Below are 22,359 nucleotides of genomic sequence, written 5' to 3' on the forward strand. Positions count from 1 at the left end.
TCCACAACTGCTGCTGGCAACGCATTCCATGCTCTCACAACTCTCTGTGTAAAGAACCTGCCTCTGACATCCCCTCTATACTTTCCTCCAACCAGCTTAAAACTATGACCCCTTGTGTTAGTCATTTCTGCCCTGGGAAATAGTCTCTGGCTATCGACTCTATCTATGCCTCTCATTATCTTGTATACCTTTTGGACTATCTCCAAAATGCTCCCCTCCTGATATTTTTTCTTTTCACTCATGGGATATGGGCATTGCTGGCTGGTGAGAATTTATCACCAATACTCCCACCTACCTGGGCTCATTTTCAAACATTATGTGCAGAATGGTCTCCTCCCTTGTTGTGCTTTCTATGTACTAGCTAAAAATGTTCTCCTGGATGCAATTTAAGAATGTCCCCCACCCCTACACTACACATTCAAACTATCTTAGTTAATATTTGGATGTTATAATCCCAAGCTACTAGTACTTTATTATTCATAAAGTTTTCTGAAATTTGATTACATCTGTGTGAATACATCTATGATGCTCTGTCTCTTGCAGACTGTTTGAGATGTCTGTAGTACACACCCAACACACGTTTGTGCCTTATGTGCTTTTTATTTCTACCCACATGGCCTCATTTGATGATTGCATCAAGATACCATCCCTCCTCACTGCTATAATTGATTCCTTGATCAATATTGTGAATTAGTCTGCCCATCTTTCAGCCAGGTCTCATAATGATATCTTACTTCCATGTGTTGATTGTGCCCTCAGATCATTTACTATATTCCTCAGGCTCCTTACATTGCAATACATTCCAATTATGGTTGTGAAATCCACTTTTTTCCTAAGTTACATCACCTTCTAAACTCATTCCCAGTTCCATGTTGAGGACAAGGGCAGCAGATACATGGGAACTCCACCCCCTGCAAGATCCCCCTCACAAAGCCACTCCCCATCCTTACTTGAAAATATATCACCGTTCCTTCGGCGTCACTCGGTCAAAATCCTGGAATTCCCTCCCTTAAGGGCATTGTGGGTTGTAGTTGTTTGAGAAGGTATCTTACCAACACTTTCTCAACTAGAGACAGGCAATAAATGCTGTCCCAGCCATAGATGCCCACACCCCATGACTAAATTTTAAAAAAACTATTAAACCAAAAACACATCCAATTCTCCCATGTCCTTTAGACAAGAAAATCTACCATCCTTACCTTGCTGGCCCATATGTGACTCCAGAACCACAGTTATATGGTTAACTCTTAACAGCCCTCTGAAATAGCCAAGTAAGCAACTCAGATCAAAAGCAATTGGGGATGGGTAATAAATACTGATCCTTCCGAACACCTACATCCCATGAATGAATGAAAACAACAACTGGCAAGATTTGGTTGACGTGGTGACTCAGATCCCTACTCTCTAACTTTATTCTTGTTGCTACTTCCAAACACACAAGCAAAAGCAAAATTTGTCCAGTGTCTGAATTTATTTCACTCTCTGAATCTGCATGTAATTTCTCACCACATGAATCTGGTTCCTGCTCAGCCTGTCTTTCCTGTTCAGAACGATGATGACCAAGCTCAGTCTCCTCCCCAGGGCTCTGAACACTGCTCCTTGTTCAGGAAGTCGATGCTGACAACACAGTCAGGGCTTGGTAGCGAGAGCGTCCTGAAGTAGCCTGGCTGCAGCACCAGTGCGAACCAGCATCAGGATTACAACTGACCTGGAGTTTTCCTCACGTGATACTTTTGGTAAGTCCTGTATTAAGTTTATCCGAAAGAGTTAAAAAGCTATTAGAATATTTAAAAGGTTGTGTATCCAGTCATTAGAATTATTTTGAGATTGCAGATGGACAGCCTGGGATACTATCCACAGCAGATAGACACCCCTGAAACATTGTCCATTGCAGATGGAGACCCTGGAACACTGCCCATTGCAGATAGACACCCCTGAAACATTGTCCATTGCAGATAGAGACCCCTGAGACACTGCCCATTGCAGATAGAGACCCCGAGACACTGTCCATTGCAGATAGAGACCCCCGAGACACTGTCCATTGCAGATAGAGACCCCCGAGACACTGTCCATTGCAGATAGGCACACCTGAGATACTGTGCACTGCAGATAGAGATTATGAGTGTGGTGCTGGAAAAGCACAGCCGGTCAGGCAGATTCCAAGATTCCCGAGATAGTGTCCATTGCAGATATAGATCCTTGAGACACTGTCCATTGCAGCTAGAGATCCCAAGACACTGCCCATTGCAGATCGAGAACCCTGAGACACTGCCCATTATAGATAGACACCCCTGAGACACTGTCCATTGCAGATAGACACCCCTGAGACACTGTCCATTGCAGATAGAGACCCCTGAGACACTGTCCATTGCAGATAGAGATCCCTGAGACACTGTCCATTGCAGATAGAGATCCGGGAGACACTGTCCATTGCAGATAGACACCCCTGAGACACTGTCCATTGCAGATAGAGATCCGGGAGACACTGTCCATTGCAGATAGAGACCCCCGAGACACTGTCCATTGTAGATAGACACACCGAGACACTGTCCATTTCAGATAGAGACAACTGAGACACTGCCCAATGCAGATAGAGACCTTGGGAATCTGTCCATTGCGATAGAGATCCTGGAGACACTGCCCATTCCTGATGGAAACCCCAAAATACTGTCCATTGCAGATAGAGATCCCTGAGATACTGTCCATCGCAGATAGCAACCCTGATATACTGCACAGTTCAGATAGAGACCCCTGAGACACTGCCCATTGCAGACAAGACCAAAAGACACTGTCCACCGCAGACAGTGATCCTGAGACACTGTCCATTGCAGATAGAGATGAAGATGTGGTGCTGGAAAAGCCGGTCAGGGAGTATCCAAAGAACAGAAGAATGGATGTTTTGGTCAAAAGCCCTTCATCAGGAGATTCCCAAGACACTGTCCACTGCACGTAGAGATCACAGAGACACTGCCCTTTGTAGATGGAGATCCCGAGGCAGTGCCCACTGCAGATGGAAACCCCAAGATACTGTCCTTTGCAGATAGAGATCCCTGAGACACTGCCCATTGCAGATAGAGACCGTGAGACACCGTCCATTGCAGATAGAGACCCCGAGATACTGTCCATTGCAGATAGAGATCCCTGAGACACTGCCCATGGCAGATAGAGACCCCTGAGACACCGTCCATTGCAGATAGAGATCCCTGAGACACTGCCCATTGCAGATAGAGACCCCTGAGACACTGTCCATTGCAGATAGAGATCCCTGAGACACTGTCCATTGCAGATAGAGACCCCCGAGAGACTACCCATTGCACATAGACATCCCTGAGACACTACCCATTGCAGACAGAGATCCCGAGACACTGTCCATTGCAGATAGAGATCCCTGAGACACTGTCCATTGCAGACAGAGATCCCGAGACCCTGTCCATTGCAGATAGAGACCCCTGAGACACTGTCCATTGCAGATAGAGATCCCTGAGACATTGTCCATTGCAGATAGAGACCCCTGAGACACTGTCCATTGTAGATAGAGATCCCCGAGACGCTGTCCATTGTAGATAGAGATCGTGAGACACTGTCCATTGCGAATAGAGATCGTGAGACACTGTCCTTTGTAGATAGAGACCCCTGAGACACTGTCCATTGTAGACAGAGATCCCGAGACACTGTCCATTACAGATAGAGATCCCTGAGATGCTGTCCATTGCAGATAGAGTCCCCTGAGACACTGTCCATTTCAGATAGAGATCCCGAGACACTGTCCATTCCGGATAGAGATCCCTGAGACACTGTCCATTGCAGATAGAGACCCCTGAGATACGGTCCATTGCATATAGAGACCCCCTGAGACACTGTCCATTGCAGTTAGAGACCCCGAGACACTGTCCATTGTAGATAGAGATCGTGCGACACTGTCCATTGCAGATAGAGACTCTCGAGACACTGTCCATTGCAGATAGAGATCCCTGAGACATTGTCCATTGCAGACAGAGACCCCTGAGACACTGTCCATTGCAGATAGAGACCCCTGAGACACTGTCCATTGCAGACAGAGACCCCGAGACACTGCCCATTGCAGATAGAGAGCCCTGAGATGCTGTCCATTGCAGATAGAGACCCCGAGATACTGTCCATTGCAGATAGAAATCCCTGAGACACTGTCCATTGCAGATAGAGACCCCTGAGACACTGTCCATTGCAGTCAGAGATCCCGAGACACTGACCATTGCAGGTAGAGATCCCGAGACACTGTCCATCACAGTTAGAGATCCCTGAGATGCTGGCCAGGCAGATAGAGATCCCGAGACACTGTCCATTCCAGATAGAGATCCCTGAGACACTGTCCATTGCAGATAGAGACCCCGAGACACTGTCCATTCCAGATAGAGATCCCCGAGACACTGCACATTGCAGATAGAGACCCCGAGACACTGTCCATCGCAGATAGAGATCCCCGAGACACTGCACATTGCAGATAGAGACCCCGAGACACTGCCCATTGCAGATAGAGACCCCGAGACACTGTCCATTGCAGGTAGAGACCCCTGAGACACTGTCCATTGCAGTCAGAGATCCCGAGACACTGTCCATTGCAGATAGAGACCCCTGAGACACTGTCCATTGTAGATAGAGATCACGAGACACTGTCCATTGCAGATAGAGACCCCGAGACACTGTCCATTCCAGATAGAGATCCCCGAGACACTGTCCATTGCAGATAGAGACCCCGAGACACTGTCCATTGCAGATAGAGACCCCCGAGACACTGTCCATCGCAGATAGAGATCCCTGAGACACTGCACATTGCAGATAGAGACCCTGAGACACTGCCCATTGCAGATAGAGACCCCGAGACACTGTCCATTGCAGATAGAGACCCCCGAGACACTGTCCATTGCAGATAGAGACCCCCGAGACACTGTCCATTGCAGATAGGCACACCTGAGATACTGTGCACTGCAGATAGAGATTATGAGTGTGGTGCTGGAAAAGCACAGCCGGTCAGGCAGATTCCAAGATTCCCGAGATAGTGTCCATTGCAGATATAGATCCTTGAGACACTGTCCATTGCAGCTAGAGATCCCAAGACACTGCCCATTGCAGATCGAGAACCCTGAGACACTGCCCATTATAGATAGACACCCCTGAGACACTGTCCATTGCAGATAGAGATCCGGGAGACACTGTCCATTGCAGATAGACACCCCTGAGACACTGTCCATTGCAGATAGAGATCCGGGAGACACTGTCCATTGCAGATAGAGACCCCCGAGACACTGTCCATTGTAGATAGACACACCGAGACACTGTCCATTTCAGATAGAGACAACTGAGACACTGCCCAATGCAGATAGAGACCTTGGGAATCTGTCCATTGCGATAGAGATCCTGGAGACACTGCCCATTCCTGATGGAAACCCCAAAATACTGTCCATTGCAGATAGAGATCCCTGAGATACTGTCCATCGCAGATAGCAACCCTGATATACTGCACAGTTCAGATAGAGACCCCTGAGACACTGCCCATTGCAGACAAGACCAAAAGACACTGTCCACCGCAGACAGTGATCCTGAGACACTGTCCATTGCAGATAGAGATGAAGATGTGGTGCTGGAAAAGCCGGTCAGGGAGTATCCAAAGAACAGAAGAATGGATGTTTTGGTCAAAAGCCCTTCATCAGGAGATTCCCAAGAAACTGTCCACTGCACGTAGAGATCACAGAGACACTGCCCTTTGTAGATGGAGATCCCGAGGCAGTGCCCACTGCAGATGGAAACCCCAAGATACTGTCCTTTGCAGATAGAGATCCCTGAGACACTGCCCATTGCAGATAGAGACCGTGAGACACCGTCCATTGCAGATAGAGACCCCGAGATACTGTCCATTGCAGATAGAGATCCCTGAGACACTGCCCATGGCAGATAGAGACCCCTGAGACACCGTCCATTGCAGATAGAGATCCCTGAGACACTGCCCATTGCAGATAGAGACCCCTGAGACACTGTCCATTGCAGATAGAGATCCCTGAGACACTGTCCATTGCAGATAGAGACCCCCGAGAGACTACCCATTGCACATAGACATCCCTGAGACACTACCCATTGCAGACAGAGATCCCGAGACACTGTCCATTGCAGATAGAGATCCCTGAGACACTGTCCATTGCAGACAGAGATCCCGAGACCCTGTCCATTGCAGATAGAGACCCCTGAGACACTGTCCATTGCAGATAGAGATCCCTGAGACATTGTCCATTGCAGATAGAGACCCCTGAGACACTGTCCATTGTAGATAGAGATCCCCGAGACGCTGTCCATTGTAGATAGAGATCGTGAGACACTGTCCATTGCGAATAGAGATCGTGAGACACTGTCCTTTGTAGATAGAGACCCCTGAGACACTGTCCATTGTAGACAGAGATCCCGAGACACTGTCCATTACAGATAGAGATCCCTGAGATGCTGTCCATTGCAGATAGAGTCCCCTGAGACACTGTCCATTTCAGATAGAGATCCCGAGACACTGTCCATTCCGGATAGAGATCCCTGAGACACTGTCCATTGCAGATAGAGACCCCTGAGATACGGTCCATTGCATATAGAGACCCCCTGAGACACTGTCCATTGCAGTTAGAGACCCCGAGACACTGTCCATTGTAGATAGAGATCGTGCGACACTGTCCATTGCAGATAGAGACTCTCGAGACACTGTCCATTGCAGATAGAGATCCCTGAGACATTGTCCATTGCAGACAGAGACCCCTGAGACACTGTCCATTGCAGATAGAGACCCCTGAGACACTGTCCATTGCAGACAGAGACCCCGAGACACTGCCCATTGCAGATAGAGAGCCCTGAGATGCTGTCCATTGCAGATAGAGACCCCGAGATACTGTCCATTGCAGATAGAGACCCCTGAGACACTGTCCATTGCAGTCAGAGATCCCGAGACACTGACCATTGCAGGTAGAGATCCCGAGACACTGTCCATCACAGTTAGAGATCCCTGAGATGCTGGCCAGGCAGATAGAGATCCCGAGACACTGTCCATTCCAGATAGAGATCCCTGAGACACTGTCCATTGCAGATAGAGACCCCGAGACACTGTCCATCGCAGATAGAGATCCCCGAGACACTGCACATTGCAGATAGAGACCCCGAGACACTGCCCATTGCAGATAGAGACCCCGAGACACTGTCCATTGCAGGTAGAGACCCCTGAGACACTGTCCATTGCAGTCAGAGATCCCGAGACACTGTCCATTGCAGATAGAGACCCCTGAGACACTGTCCATTGTAGATAGAGATCACGAGACACTGTCCATTGCAGATAGAGACCCCGAGACACTGTCCATTCCAGATAGAGATCCCCGAGACACTGTCCATTGCAGATAGAGACCCCGAGACACTGTCCATTGCAGATAGAGACCCCCGAGACACTGTCCATCGCAGATAGAGATCCCTGAGACACTGCACATTGCAGATAGAGACCCCGAGACACTGTCCATTGCAGATAGAGAGCCCGAGACACTGCCCATTGTAGATAGAAAGCCTTGAGACACTGTCCATTACAGATTGAGACCCCTGAGACACTGCCCATTGCAGATAGAAGCCCCTGAGGCACTGTCCATTGCAGATAGAGACCCCAAGACATTGTCCGTTGCAGATAGAGACCCCTGAGATACTGTCCATTCCAGATAGAGACCCCGAGACACTGTCCATTGCAGGTAGAGACCCCTGAGACACTGTCCATTGCAGTCAGAGATCCCGAGACACTGTCCATTGCAGATAGAGATCACGAGACACTGTCCATTGCAGATAGAGACCCCGAGACACTGTCCATTCCAGATAGAGATCCCCGAGACACTGTCCATTGCAGATAGAGACCCCCGAGACACTGTCCATCGCAGATAGAGATCCCTGAGACACTGCACATTGCAGATAGAGACCCCGAGACACTGTCCATTGCAGATAGAGAGCCCGAGACACTGCCCATTGTAGATAGAAAGCCTTGAGACACTGTCCATTACAGATTGAGACCCCTGAGACACTGCCCATTGCAGATAGAAGCCCCTGAGGCACTGTCCATTGCAGATAGAGACCCCAAGACATTGTCCGTTGCAGATAGAGACCCCTGAGATACTGTCCATTCCAGATAGAGACCCTGAGACACTGTCCATTGCAGATAGAGACCCCGAGACACTGTCCATTGCAGATAGAAACCCCTAGACACTGTCCATTGCAGATGGAGATCCCTGAGACACTGTCCATTGCAGACAGAGATCCCTGAGACACTGTCCATTGCAGATAGAGACCCCTGAGACACTGTCCATTGCAGATAGAGACCCCCGAGACACTGTCCATTGCAGATAGAGACCCCTGAGACACTGTCCATTGCAGATAGAGACCCCTGAGACACTGTCCATTGCAGACAGAGACCCCTGAGACACTGCCCATTGCAGATAGAGAGCCCTGAGATGCTGTCCATTGCAGATAGAGACCCCGAGATACTGTCCATTGCAGATAGAAATCCCTGAGACACTGTCCATTGCAGATAGAGATCCAGGAGACACTGTCCATTGCACATAGAGATCCCTGAGACACTGTCCATTGCAGATAGAGACCCCTGAGACACTGTCCATTGCAGTCAGAGATCCCGAGAAACTGACCATTGCAGGTAGAGATCCCGAGACACTGTCCATTACAGTTAGAGATCCCTGAGATGCTGGCCAGGCAGATAGAGATCCCGAGACACTGTCCATTCCAGATAGAGATCCCTGAGACACTGTCCATTGCAGATAGAGACCCCGAGACACTGTCCATTCCAGATAGAGATCCCCAAGACACTGCCCATTGCAGATAGAGACCCCGAGACACTGTCCATCGCAGATAGAGATCCCTGAGACACTGCACATTGCAGATAGAGACCCTGAGACACTGCCCATTGCAGATAGAGACCCCGAGACACTGTCCATTGCAGTCAGAGATCCCGAGACACTGTCCATTGCAGATAGAGACCCCTGAGATACTGTCCATTGCAGATAGAGACCCCGTGACACTGTCATTGCAGATAGAGACCCCGAGACACTGTCCATTGTAGATAGAGATCGTGAGACACTGTCCATTGCAAATAGAGATCGTGAGACACTGTCCATTGTAGATAGAGATCCCGAGACACTGTCCATTACAGATAGAGATCCCTGAGATGCTGTCCATGCAGATAGAGTCCCCTGAGACACTGTCCATTTCAGATAGAGATACCGAGACACTGTCCATTGTAGATAGAGATCCCTGAGACACTGCCCATTGCAGATAGAGACCCCGAGACACTGCCCATTGCAGATAGAGATACCTGAGACACTGCCCATTGCAGATAGAGAGCCCTGAGACACTGTCCATTGTAGATAGAGATCCCTGAGACACTGTCCATTGCAGATAGAGATCCCTGAGACACTGTCCATTGTAGATAGAGATCCCTGAGACACTGCCCATTGCAGATAGAGACCCCGAGACACTGCCCATTGCAGATAGAGATACCTGAGACACTGCCCATTGCAGATAGAGAGCCCTGAGATACTGTCCATTGTAGATAGAGATCCCTGAGACACTGTCCATTGCAGATAGAGATCCCTGAGACACTGTCCATTGCAGATAGAGATACCTGAGACACTACCCATTGCAGATAGAGAGCCCTGAGACACTGTCCATTGTAGATAGAGACCCCTGAGACACTATCCATTGCAGATAGAGACCCCTGAGATACTGTCCATTACAGATAGAGACCCCGAGACACTGTCCATTGTAGATAGAGACCCCTGAGACACTGTCCATTGCAGATAGAGATCCCTGAGACACTGCCCATTGCAGATAGAGACCCCCGAGACACTGTCCGTTGCAGGTAGAGACCCCCGAGACACTACCCATTGCAGATAGAGAGCCCCGAGACACTGTCCATTTCAGATAGAGACCCCGAGACAGTGTCCATTGCAGATAGAGAGCCCTGAGACACTGCCCATTGTAGATAGAGACCCCCGAGACACTGTCCGTTGCAGGTAGAGAGCCCCGAGACACTGTCCATTTCAGATAGAGACCCCGAGACACTGTCCATTGCAAATAGAAATCACAGAGACACTGTCCATTGCAGATAGAGATCCATGAGACACTGTCCATTGCAGATGGAGACCCCTGAGATACTGCCCATTGCAGATAGAGACCCCGAGACACTGCCCATTGCAGATAGAGAGCCCTGAGATGCTGTCCATTGCAGATGGGGACCCCAAGACACTGTCCATTGCAGATAGAGACTCCTGAGACACTGTCCATTGCTGGTAGAGACCCCGAGACACTGTCCATTACAGTTAGAGATCCCTGAGATGCTGGCCAGGCAGATAGAGATCCCGAGACACTGTCCATTCCAGATAGAGATCCCTGAGACACTGTCCATTGCAGATAGAGACCCCGAGACACTGTCCATTCCAGATAGAGATCCCCAAGACACTGCCCATTGCAGATAGAGACCCCGAGACACTGTCCATCGCAGATAGAGATCCCTGAGACACTGCACATTGCAGATAGAGACCCTGAGACACTGCCCATTGCAGATAGAGACCCCGAGACACTGTCCATTGCAGTCAGAGATCCCGAGACACTGTCCATTGCAGATAGAGACCCCTGAGATACTGTCCATTGCAGATAGAGACCCCGTGACACTGTCATTGCAGATAGAGACCCCGAGACACTGTCCATTGTAGATAGAGATCGTGAGACACTGTCCATTGCAAATAGAGATCGTGAGACACTGTCCATTGTAGATAGAGATCCCGAGACACTGTCCATTACAGATAGAGATCCCTGAGATGCTGTCCATGCAGATAGAGTCCCCTGAGACACTGTCCATTTCAGATAGAGATACCGAGACACTGTCCATTGTAGATAGAGATCCCTGAGACACTGTCCATTGTAGATAGAGATCCCTGAGACACTGCCCATTGCAGATAGAGACCCCGAGACACTGCCCATTGCAGATAGAGATACCTGAGACACTACCCATTGCAGATAGAGAGCCCTGAGACACTGTCCATTGTAGATAGAGACCCCTGAGACACTATCCATTGCAGATAGAGACCCCTGAGATACTGTCCATTACAGATAGAGACCCCGAGACACTGTCCATTGTAGATAGAGACCCCTGAGACACTGTCCATTGCAGATAGAGATCCCTGAGACACTGCCCATTGCAGATAGAGACCCCCGAGACACTGTCCGTTGCAGGTAGAGACCCCCGAGACACTACCCATTGCAGATAGAGAGCCCCGAGACACTGTCCATTTCAGATAGAGACCCCGAGACACTGTCCATTGCAGATAGAGAGCCCTGAGACACTGCCCATTGTAGATAGAGACCCCCGAGACACTGTCCGTTGCAGGTAGAGAGCCCCGAGACACTGTCCATTTCAGATAGAGACCCCGAGACACTGTCCATTGCAAATAGAAATCACAGAGACACTGTCCATTGCAGATAGAGATCCATGAGACACTGTCCATTGCAGATGGAGACCCCTGAGATACTGCCCATTGCAGATAGAGACCCCCGAGACACTGCCCATTGCAGATAGAGAGCCCTGAGATGCTGTCCATTGCAGATGGGGACCCCAAGACACTGCCCATTGCAGATAGAGACTCCTGAGACACTGTCCATTGCTGGTAGAGACCCCGAGACACTGTCCATTGCAGATAGAGATCTCTGCGACGCTGCCCATTGCAGATAGAGACCCCGAGACACTGTCCATTGCAGATAGAGACCCCCGGGACACTGTCCATTGCAGATAGAGACCCCGAGACACTGTCCATTGCAGATAGAGACCCCCGAGACACTGTCCATTGCAGATAGAGACCCCCGAGACACTGCCCATTGCAGATAGAGAGCCCTGAGACACTGTCCATTGCAGATAGAGATCCTGGAAAGTTAGAAATCACAAAACACCAAGTTATAGTCCAACAGGTTTATCTGGAAGCACTAGCTTTCGGAGCGCTGCTCCTTCGTCAGGTGGTTGTGGAATACAAGATTATAAGAATTTATAGCAAAAGTTTACAGTATGATGAAACTGAAATTATATTTTGAAAAAGTTCTGGATTTTTTGTTAAGTCTCTCATCTTTTAGAATGACTGTGTTGGCTTCAGTGCTTTCATATGTAAATCGAAAAACCTTTTTTAAAAGTTACATTCTCAAGTGCACTTTAACAATTGGTGTTATGTCGGTCCAGATCAGATATTGAAGCTGTTAGTTCCCTGTGTGGCTGTCTGTGCCAAATGTTAAAAATCACACAACACCAGGTTATAGTCCATCAGGTAATTGTCCTGGCAACCACCTGATGAAGGAGCCACGCTCCAAAAGCTAGTGTTTCCAAATAAATCTGTTGGAATATAACCTGGTGTTGTGTGATTTTTAACACTGGCATCTCCAAATCATGTGCCACAATGGTCACACAGATTCTAATCTTAAAAAATGGATTTACAGAATCTTACATGGATTCATGCAGTTTTTGAACAAAGTAAAATGTAATTCTGTAAGGACACATTCACCCCACAAACATATATGTGTACATGTGCATGTGGGTGTGTGTGTGTGTGTTTGTTGGGGGGAACGGTTATGATTGTCTGTGAGAGGATGTGTGAATGTGTGTGAGTGTGAGTGTAAAGGGGTTTAAGTCTGTGAGAGGGTGTGCGTGTGAGTGTATGAGAATTGGACACAATTCTTCAATTGTTTTGCACAAGTTTGGCACAATCTCTCTGTTCTTGAATCTTATTAATAAAGCGTAGTATATTGAATGCTTTATTAAGACCATAATACTTAGCTGCAGAATTAGGCTGTCCAACTCGTTGAGTCTGATTGACTATTCAATGAGATCATGGCTGATGTGATAGTCCTCTATTTCAATTTGCTGCCTTTTCCCCATATCCCTTTATTCCCTTCCTGGTTGAAAATCTGTCTATCTCAGACCCAGCCTGCACAGCCCACAGATTCACTCCTCTCTGGGAGAAGACAAAGAGGACTTAAAGGGGACAAGGTAGCACTGCCCATAGCTTCGGGCCAAATACAGCAATGGGCTCCAATGCTAATACTAATTCTTGGTGAGGCCACACCTTGAGTATTGCGTCCACTTTTGGTCTCCAGGTCTAAGAAAGAATGTTCTTGCTAATGCGGGAGTCCAGCAAAGGTTCACCAGACTGATTCCCGGGATGGCAGGACTGATAATATGAGGAAACGCTGGATCGACTGGGCTTGTGTGCTCACTATATTGAGAAGAATGGGAGGATGGAGGTGGGCATATCTTATCAAAACATATAAAATCCTGATGGGACTGGACAGGCAAGATGTGGGAAGAATGTTCCCGATGTTGGGGAAGTCCAGAACTAGGGGGTGGCACAGTCTCAGAATAAGGGACAAGCCATTCAGGACTGAGATGAGGAAGAATGTCTTCACTCAGAGAATTGGGAACCTGTGGAATTCTCTCCCACAGGAAGCTGTTGGGGCCAGTTCATTGGATATATTCAAGAGGGAGCTGGACGTGGCACTTGTGGATAAAGGGATCGAGAGATATGAAGAGAAAGTGGGAACAGGATACTGAGATTGCATAATCAGCCAGTGACCATATTGAGTGGTGATGCAGGATTGAACGGCCGAATTCCTGATGAAGGGCTTTTGCCCGAAATGTCGATTTTTCTGCTCCTCAGATGCTGCCTGACCTGCTGTGCTTTTCCAGCACCACTCTAATCTTGACTCTAATCTCCAGCACTTGCAGTGCTCACTTTTGCCTCAAAGGGCTGGATGGCCTCCTCCTGCTCCTATTTTCTATATTTCTAAGTGCATATGATTACAAATTGGAACATCATCTGAGAGACCAAGCAGCAGATGCGGATGCATTGAGCCACTGCCAATGGGCAGATACCATCGCTGGAAGAGCCTGTAATGGTCTTAAGGTTTCTGGACCCACCTCCAGTTAAAGTTGACAATATCAGACTTTGGACACAGAAAGATTCAATCCTGGAAAAACTGAAACAGCTGCTGCTGGTGGAGGAATTTCAAAGGTCATCACAACCAGAGTTGAAACCTCTTTGGATTCAGACCAAAGTAGATGATGGCATATTATTGTGGGGAGCAAGTCAGATTGTCCCAAATAAAGATCGTTGCCAGATACCGGTTGAACTCCATCAGAGTCATTTCAGGGTTTCCAAAATGAAGATAGCAGTGAAGAGTCATGTCTGATGGCCAGGCTTTGATACAGACATGGCACACTGCCCGGAGAGCCAACAAGAACAAGGATTACTGGCAGCAGCTCCCCCATATTCATGGGAATGGCCAAGTAAACTGGGGACTATGCTGGCCCCTGGGTTCAACATTCTTAGTCATTGTGGACTTCCACTCAAAATTGTGGGGACATGCATGGCGTTCTTTCATCAAACACGGGGATGATGATAGAAAAATTGTGAGCATCTTTTCCCATTTACGGACTCCCGGATGTGTTGGTAAGAGATAGCAGGCCATCGTTTACCAGCAGCAAGTTGAAGTATTTCCTAAAGTCAAAGAGTATTCAGCGTACCATCCATCATCCAATGGTCTGGCAGAAAGAGCAGTGCAAACTTTTAAGGCAGGCTTAAAGAAACAGCCTACAGCTTCACTAGATTCCAAACTGTTCCAGTTCCTATGTGATAATAGCACCACCCTTCATGCAACTATAAAGATAGAATACCTCCCTTCTGGGTAGGTCTGATCTTCCTGGACTAGGGTGAGGAGGGGGCTGGTAAAACGGCATCAAGAATGGAAATGTCAGACACATGACTCCACGAAGCAAGAGAGAGAGCTTATTTTGTCAGACAAAGCTTGGTGTAGGAACCACGAGAATGGCTCTGCGTGGGTAAGAGGCATGGTTGACACAAGGTCAGGTCCAGTGATGTCTAACATTTGGGTGGATACAATGGTCCTGAACAAGCATGTGGGCCATAGGAAAGCTGTAAACTCGCAAATGGTGTGGGAGCAAAATGTGCCTGGATCGAAATAGCCTTTCTGACTGTTCCAGAATTCGTCAGTTCTCTCCTTCCATTAAGCATTGAAGATCCCTCGGGATCTGAGATGGAGACAGCGTATGTCGCCACCTTGATGGCTTTGTCACTTGAAGCAGCGAAGTAATTTCTTCCGAGACACTCCTGGCTCGAGAGGTGAGGTGCTGTGCATTACATAACACCGAATCAAAGGCAGAACTGGAGGAACCTGACCCTGAGTAACATATTTAAAAAAAGCCTATGTCCTCGGACTGAAAAGGGGGAGAAATGTAGAGATTGTAACAAGGTCAATCAGGTGGACCTCATAAAATATGAGTTCCCAGATTGGGACTGTTAATCTGGTTCAGTCAGGGAGCCCTGGCTGACAGGTATAAACAGGAGTGTTAGGGGTTCAGTTCTCGCTGAGATCTGGCTCTGAGGGAGGTGGATCGTGACAAGGATGCTCCATGTTTAAACAAAGGGGAACTTGGTGATGGGAAACCAGCCTCTGTGGAATTATTTCAGAATGATGGTGGACAATTATCCCCACCCTCAATGATGAAACACCCCAGCACACCAGTGGAAAAGAAAAGTGCAGAAATATTTGCAACATGCATCAGCGAGAAGTGCTGAGTGGATGATCCATTCTCAGCTATCTCTAAAGTTACCCAGCATCACAAATATCAGTCTTCAGCCAATTCAATTCACTCCACGTGATATCTTAATCCTCCACCACTGACCAGAACTGAACTGGACTTAGGGTGTGAGGTGTGTTGCTGAGCAAAGAGACCTTAAAGTATAGGTTCATAGTTTCTTGAAAGTAGAGTCACAGGTGGATAGGATAGTGAAGCAGGTGTTTGATATGCTTTCCTCTATTGGTCAGTGCATTGAGTACAGGAGTTGGGAGGTCATGTTGCGGCTGTACAGGACGTTGGTTAGGCCACTTTTGGAATACAGTGTTGAATTCTAGTCTCCCTGCTATAGAAAGGATGTTGTGAAACTTAAGAGGGTTCAGGAAAGATTTATTCAGGAGGGTTTGAGTCTTTAGGTATATAAAGAAAAAAGATTAGTGAAAACAAATGGAGGTCCCTTCCAATCAGAAACAGGAGACTTTAGATGGCAGACCAATTACATACATGGAAGGTTGGTCCCAAACTAAGAGCCTATGGGGTCAAGGACAAGTTGGCAAACTGGATCCAAACTGAGCTTGTGAAAAGGAGGTGAAGAAAGATTTGGAGGATTGCTTTTGTGATTGGAAGTCTGTGACCAGCAATGTACCACAGGGATTGGTGCTGAAATCTTTTCTGTTTGTACATTAATGATTTGGATATGAATGTAGAAGGTACAATTAATCAGTTTGCAAGTAACACAGACATTGGGGATTATGAGGATGGTGTCAGGATACAGTCCCATATTGATCAGCTGGTAAATTGGGCAAATGGAATTTAATCCTGATAAGTGTGAGGTGATGCTATTTAGAACATAGACCAATACAGCGCAGAACAGGCCCTTAGGCCCTCGAGGTTGCGCTGACCTGTGAAGTAATCTAAGCTCATCCCGCTATACTATCCCATCATTATCCATGGGCTTATCCAAGGATTGTTTAAATCCCTAATGTGGCTGAGTTAACTATGTTAGCAAGTAGGGCATCCCTTACTACTCTCTGGGTAAAGAACCTGCCCCTGACAGTTGTCTTAAATCTATCACCCCTCAATTTGTAGTTATGCCCTCTTGTACACACTGATATCATCATCCTTGGAAAAAGACTTTCACTGTCTATCCTATCTAATCCTCTGATCATCTTGTATGTCTCTATCAAATCCCCCCTTAGCCTTCTTCTCTCCACTAAGAGCAGATCCAAGTCTCTGCCTTTCTTCATAAGACCTTCCCTCCAGACCAAGCAACATCCTGTAAATCTCGTCTGCACCTTTTCCAAAGCTTCCACATCCTTCCTGTAATGATGTGATCAGAACTGTACACAATATTCCAAGTGTGGCCTCACCAGCGTTTTGTATAGTTACAGCATGACATTACGGCTCCCTGTTATTAATGAAAGATCGAAACCCTGGAACCTGCAACATCCATTCCTCACCCTGCTCTATCCACGTCTCCAAAATGGCCATAACATCGAAATCCCAGGTACCTATCCATGCTGCAAGTTCACCTACCTTATTTTGGATACTCCAGGCATTGAAATAGACACACTTCAAATCTGCCAGCACATTCCTGTGACCCTGAAATCCTGTCCCTGTCCTTCCTAGTCTCATCCTCCTGTGCACTGCAGCGACACCTCCGGTTCCCATCCCCCTGCTGAGCTAGTTTAAACCCACCCGAGTAGCACTAGCAAATTTCCACCCAGGATATTAGTACCCCTCTTGTTCAAGTGAAGACCGCCCTGTTTGTACAAGTCCCACTTTCCCCAGAATGAGCCCCAATTATCCAAGAACCTGAAACCGTCCCTCCTGCACCATCCTTGCAGCTACGTGTTCAGCTGATATCTCTCCTTGTTTCCCGCCTCGCTATCTTGTGGCAGAGGTAACAAACCCGAGATAACAACTGTTTGTTCTACCTCTCAGCTTCCATCCCTTCTCCCTGTAATCCTGCCCTATAGCCCTACCGATGTCGTTGGTACCTGTGTGGACCACGTCTTGGGGCTGGTCACCCTCTCCCTTCAGAACCCCAAAGACATGATATAGGAGGAAGGAAGTCTTGGTGTGACTTGATGAAAGATAGATTACATCATTGATCATTTGGAATGCTGTGTGCAGTTCTGGTCACTATTGGAAGGATGAAATTGCACTGGAGAGGGTGTAAAGAAGATTCACCAGGGCACTGCCTGGGATGGGAAGTCTCAGTTATGAGGAGTGACTGAAGACACTGAGTTTGTTTTCCCTAGAACAGAGGAAGCTCAGGGACAGACCACTCAAAGCATTCTTGAGCATGCAACCCAGAGCATAACTTTGCAATTTGTTTTGGTAACAATGAAAAATACCTGGAGTACGATAGCTTGGCTGACTACCAGGTTTTAAAACAGACAAAAAAAAAACGTAATCACAAAATTACACAATGAAACACAAAAAACAGAATAAAGAACCCTGACATAACTCAGTTTATCCAAACTAGACTTAATTATGTTGCTCCGAATATACACAACAGTCCCAATAAGCAAACCCCCTTAAAACACAGTAAAAGAAAATGTAACTGATGCTTATAGGTTGAGGTTAGAAAGGCAGAAAGAGAGAGTTTAGCAAACTGTTTCCACGCAGCTCACTGTTGAACTCCCAACTAGTTCTGGACTGAATTAAACTGCCAAGCCAGAGAGCTGACCACTCCCTTACGTTATACAGGTCACTTCTAAAACATGACCACTTCGACCTGAAGTTTCATCTGTTTACATAGAAACAAAAAGGCCTTTCAACATCCTTTAATCTCTCTGTACCAAGCCAGTCTAATTAGCACCGGCAGCATTTTATTACGCCTCTGAAAAAAAACCAAGGGCAGAGTTTCCTTGAGAAAAGGAATAGCTTTTAGGAAAGAAGAAGCCATCTTTGACAGGTATACAAAATTATACGAGAACCTCTTCCTCATTACAGGCATGTCTAACCTCAGAGAGCATACGATGCAGAATAAGTGATTTCGAGGTGATCTGAGTAAAGATTTTTCACCCAGAGAGTGGCAGAAATATGAAACACACTGCTTGAGAGAATGGTGGAGGCAAGCTCTCTCACAATAGTTAAGAAGCATCTGGATGTTCTTAAATCAGGAATGATGAAGGACTTATGCCCAAAACATTGATTCTCCTGCTCCTCGGATGCCGCCTGACTGGCTGTGCTTTTCCAGCACCACTCTAATCTAGACTCTGATTTCCAGCATCTGCAGTCCTCACTTTCTCCTGTATGAATTGGAGGGCAGCTAATGTATCACCCTGTAAAAGGAGATAGAAAGAAAACAGAAACCTATTGAATGTTCAAGTCCATTATGAAAGATTTAATAACAAAGCAGTTGGAAAACAGGGACTGGATTAGACAAGTAAGCTTGGCAGGTGGCACTGGATTAGTTTGTAATTCTGGTCAGCATGGACTGGTTGGACTGAAGAGTCTGTTTCCGTGCTGTATGACTCTATGTAAGCATGGATTTATGAAAGGGATATCCTTGCTTGACAAACCTACTGGAACTCTTCAAGGATGTAACTTGTGGAATTAATGAGCAGGAATCTAGACACGGGAAGAATGTGTAAACTCCATGCAGACAATCGCCCGAGGCTGGAATTAAACCTGGGTCCCTGGTGCTGCGAGCAGCAGTGCTAACCACTGAGCCACCGTGCTACCCTGTTGATGTGGAAGGCTCTTTTGGGGCCTAGGATGGCGGTGAGGGAGGTGGTTTTGCAATTCCTGCGGTGGCAGGGGAAGGTGCCAGAATGGGAGGGTGGGTTGCTAGGGGGTGTGGACCTGATCAGGTAGTCATGGAGTGAACAGTCTTTGCAGGAAGCGGTTAGGGGTAGGGAGGGAAATATATCCCAGGTGGTGGGGTCCGTTTGTAGGTGGCGGAAATGTCGGCGGATGATGCGGTTTACGCGAAGGTTGGTGGAGTGGAAGGTGAGGACTGGGGATATTCTGTCCTTGTTACGGTTGGAGGGATGGGGTCTGAGGGCGGAGCTGCGGGACATGGATGTGATGCGTTGGAAGGTATCGTCAACCACGTGGGAAGGGAAATTGCGGTCTCTAAAGAAGGAGGCCGTCTGGTGTGTTCTGTGGTGGAACTGGTCCTCCTGGGAGTAGATACAGCAGAGGCGGAGGAGTTAGGATTATGGGATGGCATTTTTACAGGAGGTAGGGTGAGAGGAGGTGTAATCCAGGTAGCTGTGGGAGTTGGTGGGTTTGTAAAATATGTCAGTGTTGAAGAAGTTGTCATTGATGGAGGTGGAGAGGTCCAGGAAGGGGAGAGAGGTAGCAGAGATGGTCCAGGTAAATTTAAGGTCGGGGTAGAATGTGTTGAAGTTGATGAATTGCTCAACCTCCTCACAAGAGCACGAGGTGGCACCAATGCAGTCATCAATGTCGTGGAGGGAAGAGGTGGGGAGTGGTGCCGGTGTAACTATGGAAGATGGACTGTTCTACATACCCGCAAAGAGACAGGCATAGCTAACCCTTTTGTCTGGAGGAAGTGGGGGATTCAAAAGAGAAATTGTTGAGGGTGAGGACCAGTTCAGCCAAAAGAATGAGCGTGTCGGTGAAAGGGTACTGGTGGGGACATCGGGAGAGGAAGAAACAGAGGGCTTGGAGACCCTGGTCATGGCGGATGGAGGTGTAGAGGGATTGGATGTCCATGGTGAAGATGAGGCGTTGGGCGCCGGGGAAATGGAAGTCTTGGAGGAAGTGGAGGGCATGGGTGGTGTCTTGAATGTATGGGGGGAGTTCCTGGACTAGGGGGGATAGGACAGTGTCAAGGTAGGTGGAGGTAAGTTTGGTGGGGCAGGAGCAGGCTGAGACGATGGGTTAGCCAGGGTAGTTAGGCTTGTGGATCTTGGGAAGGAGGTAGAATCAGGTGGTGTGGGGTTCCCGAACTATGAGGTTGGAAGCTGTGGGTGGGAGATCTCCTGAGGTTGTGTATGGTCTGGGAGATGATGGTTTGGTGATATCTGGTTGAGGGGGCGGTAATCATAATCAGATCCCTACATTTGCGTTCAAATTGCCACTAAATACAATAATAACACCTGATTTTTATTCGTAAATGCAAAGTTATATCTCTTGCTCCTGAGCTTTTTTATTGCCTGATTTAATGTTGAAGACTGGAGTTGGTGACTGAGGAGTGATGATTCATCCCCATGGCCTCGAATTGTGTTAATTTGTCCCACACATACACCATGATGGTATTTATTTATCAACTATCCTTCTCGATTGGTGATTAAAAACATCTTTTCAGAATGTTGAGTTATATATTTAATTTAATTATTTGGTTTGATTTTATAGCTGTTTTCCTGCAGTGATTTGAGTCTCAAGCTGTTGGATCAAGTAGGATTGTCCACTCCAGGACTAGTGTGAGCGATTAGAAACACCACAGAAAAGACTACTGCTGTAAAGGCAATGGACCGAATCCAGCAAGGCTTACACAAACGAACAACATTAGCGAAGAAACAGGTTCAGAGGATCTCCAAAGACGATGTGAAGAAATTCATGAAGGACAATGGATTTGTGCTGTTCACGGTGGTGGCTGTGATCATTGGTTAGTATTGGAAAACACATCGACCCAACTTCAGTTTGCTGACTGCACATTATTGTATCCTTCCCCAAGACATGCATTTCCTCCTCAGGATTTCCATCACTTGCCTTTTTTTCATTCATTCACAGGGCATCTCTGGCCAAGCCAGCATTTATTGCCCAACCTTAAATATCCAGAGGGAGGTATGAGTCAAACACATTGCAGTTGGTCTGAAGTCATATGTACACCAGACCAGGTAAAGACAACAGTTTCCATCCCTGTAGGACATTAGTGAACTAGATGGGTTTTCCAACAATTGTCAACAGTCTCATTGTCATCATGAGACTCTTCAATCTAGATTTGTTTTCCTTGAGTTCTAATTTCACCATCTGTCATGGCGGGATTCAAAACTCGGTCCCAGAACATGACTTGGGTCTCTGGATTCATAATATATTGATAATGCCATATGTCCATTGTCTTCCCTCTCCTGACAAATAACAGCTCTTGAACCAAAATGGTCCATTAATGCATTGTTTTTCAGTCTGTATTAATTGAAACTGATTCCTACTATCCTGTTCCCATAAACTTGTCCCAACCCTAACCTAAATCCCACTGCCCCCAAAGCACTCTGTCCCTCACTCCAGGAGAAAGTGAGCACTGCAGATGCTGGAGATCAGAGTCGAGAGTGTGGTGCTGGAAAAGCACAGCAGGTCAGGCAGCATCCGAGGAGCAGGAGAATCGACGTTTCGGGCATAAGCCCTTCATTTTCCCGGTACCTGAAACATCGATTCTCCTGCCCCTCACTCCAGCATTGTGTTCTAAGATATGTACACTTGGTGGCTAGAAATGCAGACCCCCAGCCCCCAGTCTGGGGCATAATTGGATTTCTCCATGGCAGGTGGTAAAATCTGAACTCAGCAAAAATCTGGAGTTCAAAGCTAGCCATACTGACCAGTGTCAGGGAAATCTGTCATCCTGACTTGGTTTAGACTACATGGCATTCCTGACCATCTGGACAATTAGGGATGGACAATAAGTGCTGCCCCAGACAGCAATTCCCACATCCTATGAATGAGTTTTTTAAAAACTTTAGTGGAAAAGAACGATCTGCATCTAT

At 47.4% G+C, this 22,359-nt stretch overlaps 1 protein-coding gene across 2 annotated transcripts in view; it reads left to right on the top strand.

Annotated features, from left to right (window-relative positions):
• Positions 1–1,623: 1,623 nt before the first annotated feature.
• Positions 1,624–22,359, top strand: part of LOC132826326 (excitatory amino acid transporter 1-like) — a 168,272-nt gene continuing 147,536 nt past the window's right edge. For both annotated transcript variants that reach the window (XM_060842168.1, XM_060842177.1), the window contains exons 1-2: positions 1,624–1,736; positions 21,014–21,266. In XM_060842168.1, coding sequence (XP_060698151.1) covers positions 21,128–21,266 — 139 coding nt within the window. In that variant the 5' untranslated portion in view covers positions 1,624–1,736; positions 21,014–21,127. The remainder of the gene's footprint in view (positions 1,737–21,013; positions 21,267–22,359) is intronic.

The sequence above is a fragment of the Hemiscyllium ocellatum genome, chromosome 2 (genome assembly GCF_020745735.1).
Source record: "Hemiscyllium ocellatum isolate sHemOce1 chromosome 2, sHemOce1.pat.X.cur, whole genome shotgun sequence".
NCBI classification, from domain to species: domain Eukaryota; kingdom Metazoa; phylum Chordata; class Chondrichthyes; order Orectolobiformes; family Hemiscylliidae; genus Hemiscyllium; species Hemiscyllium ocellatum.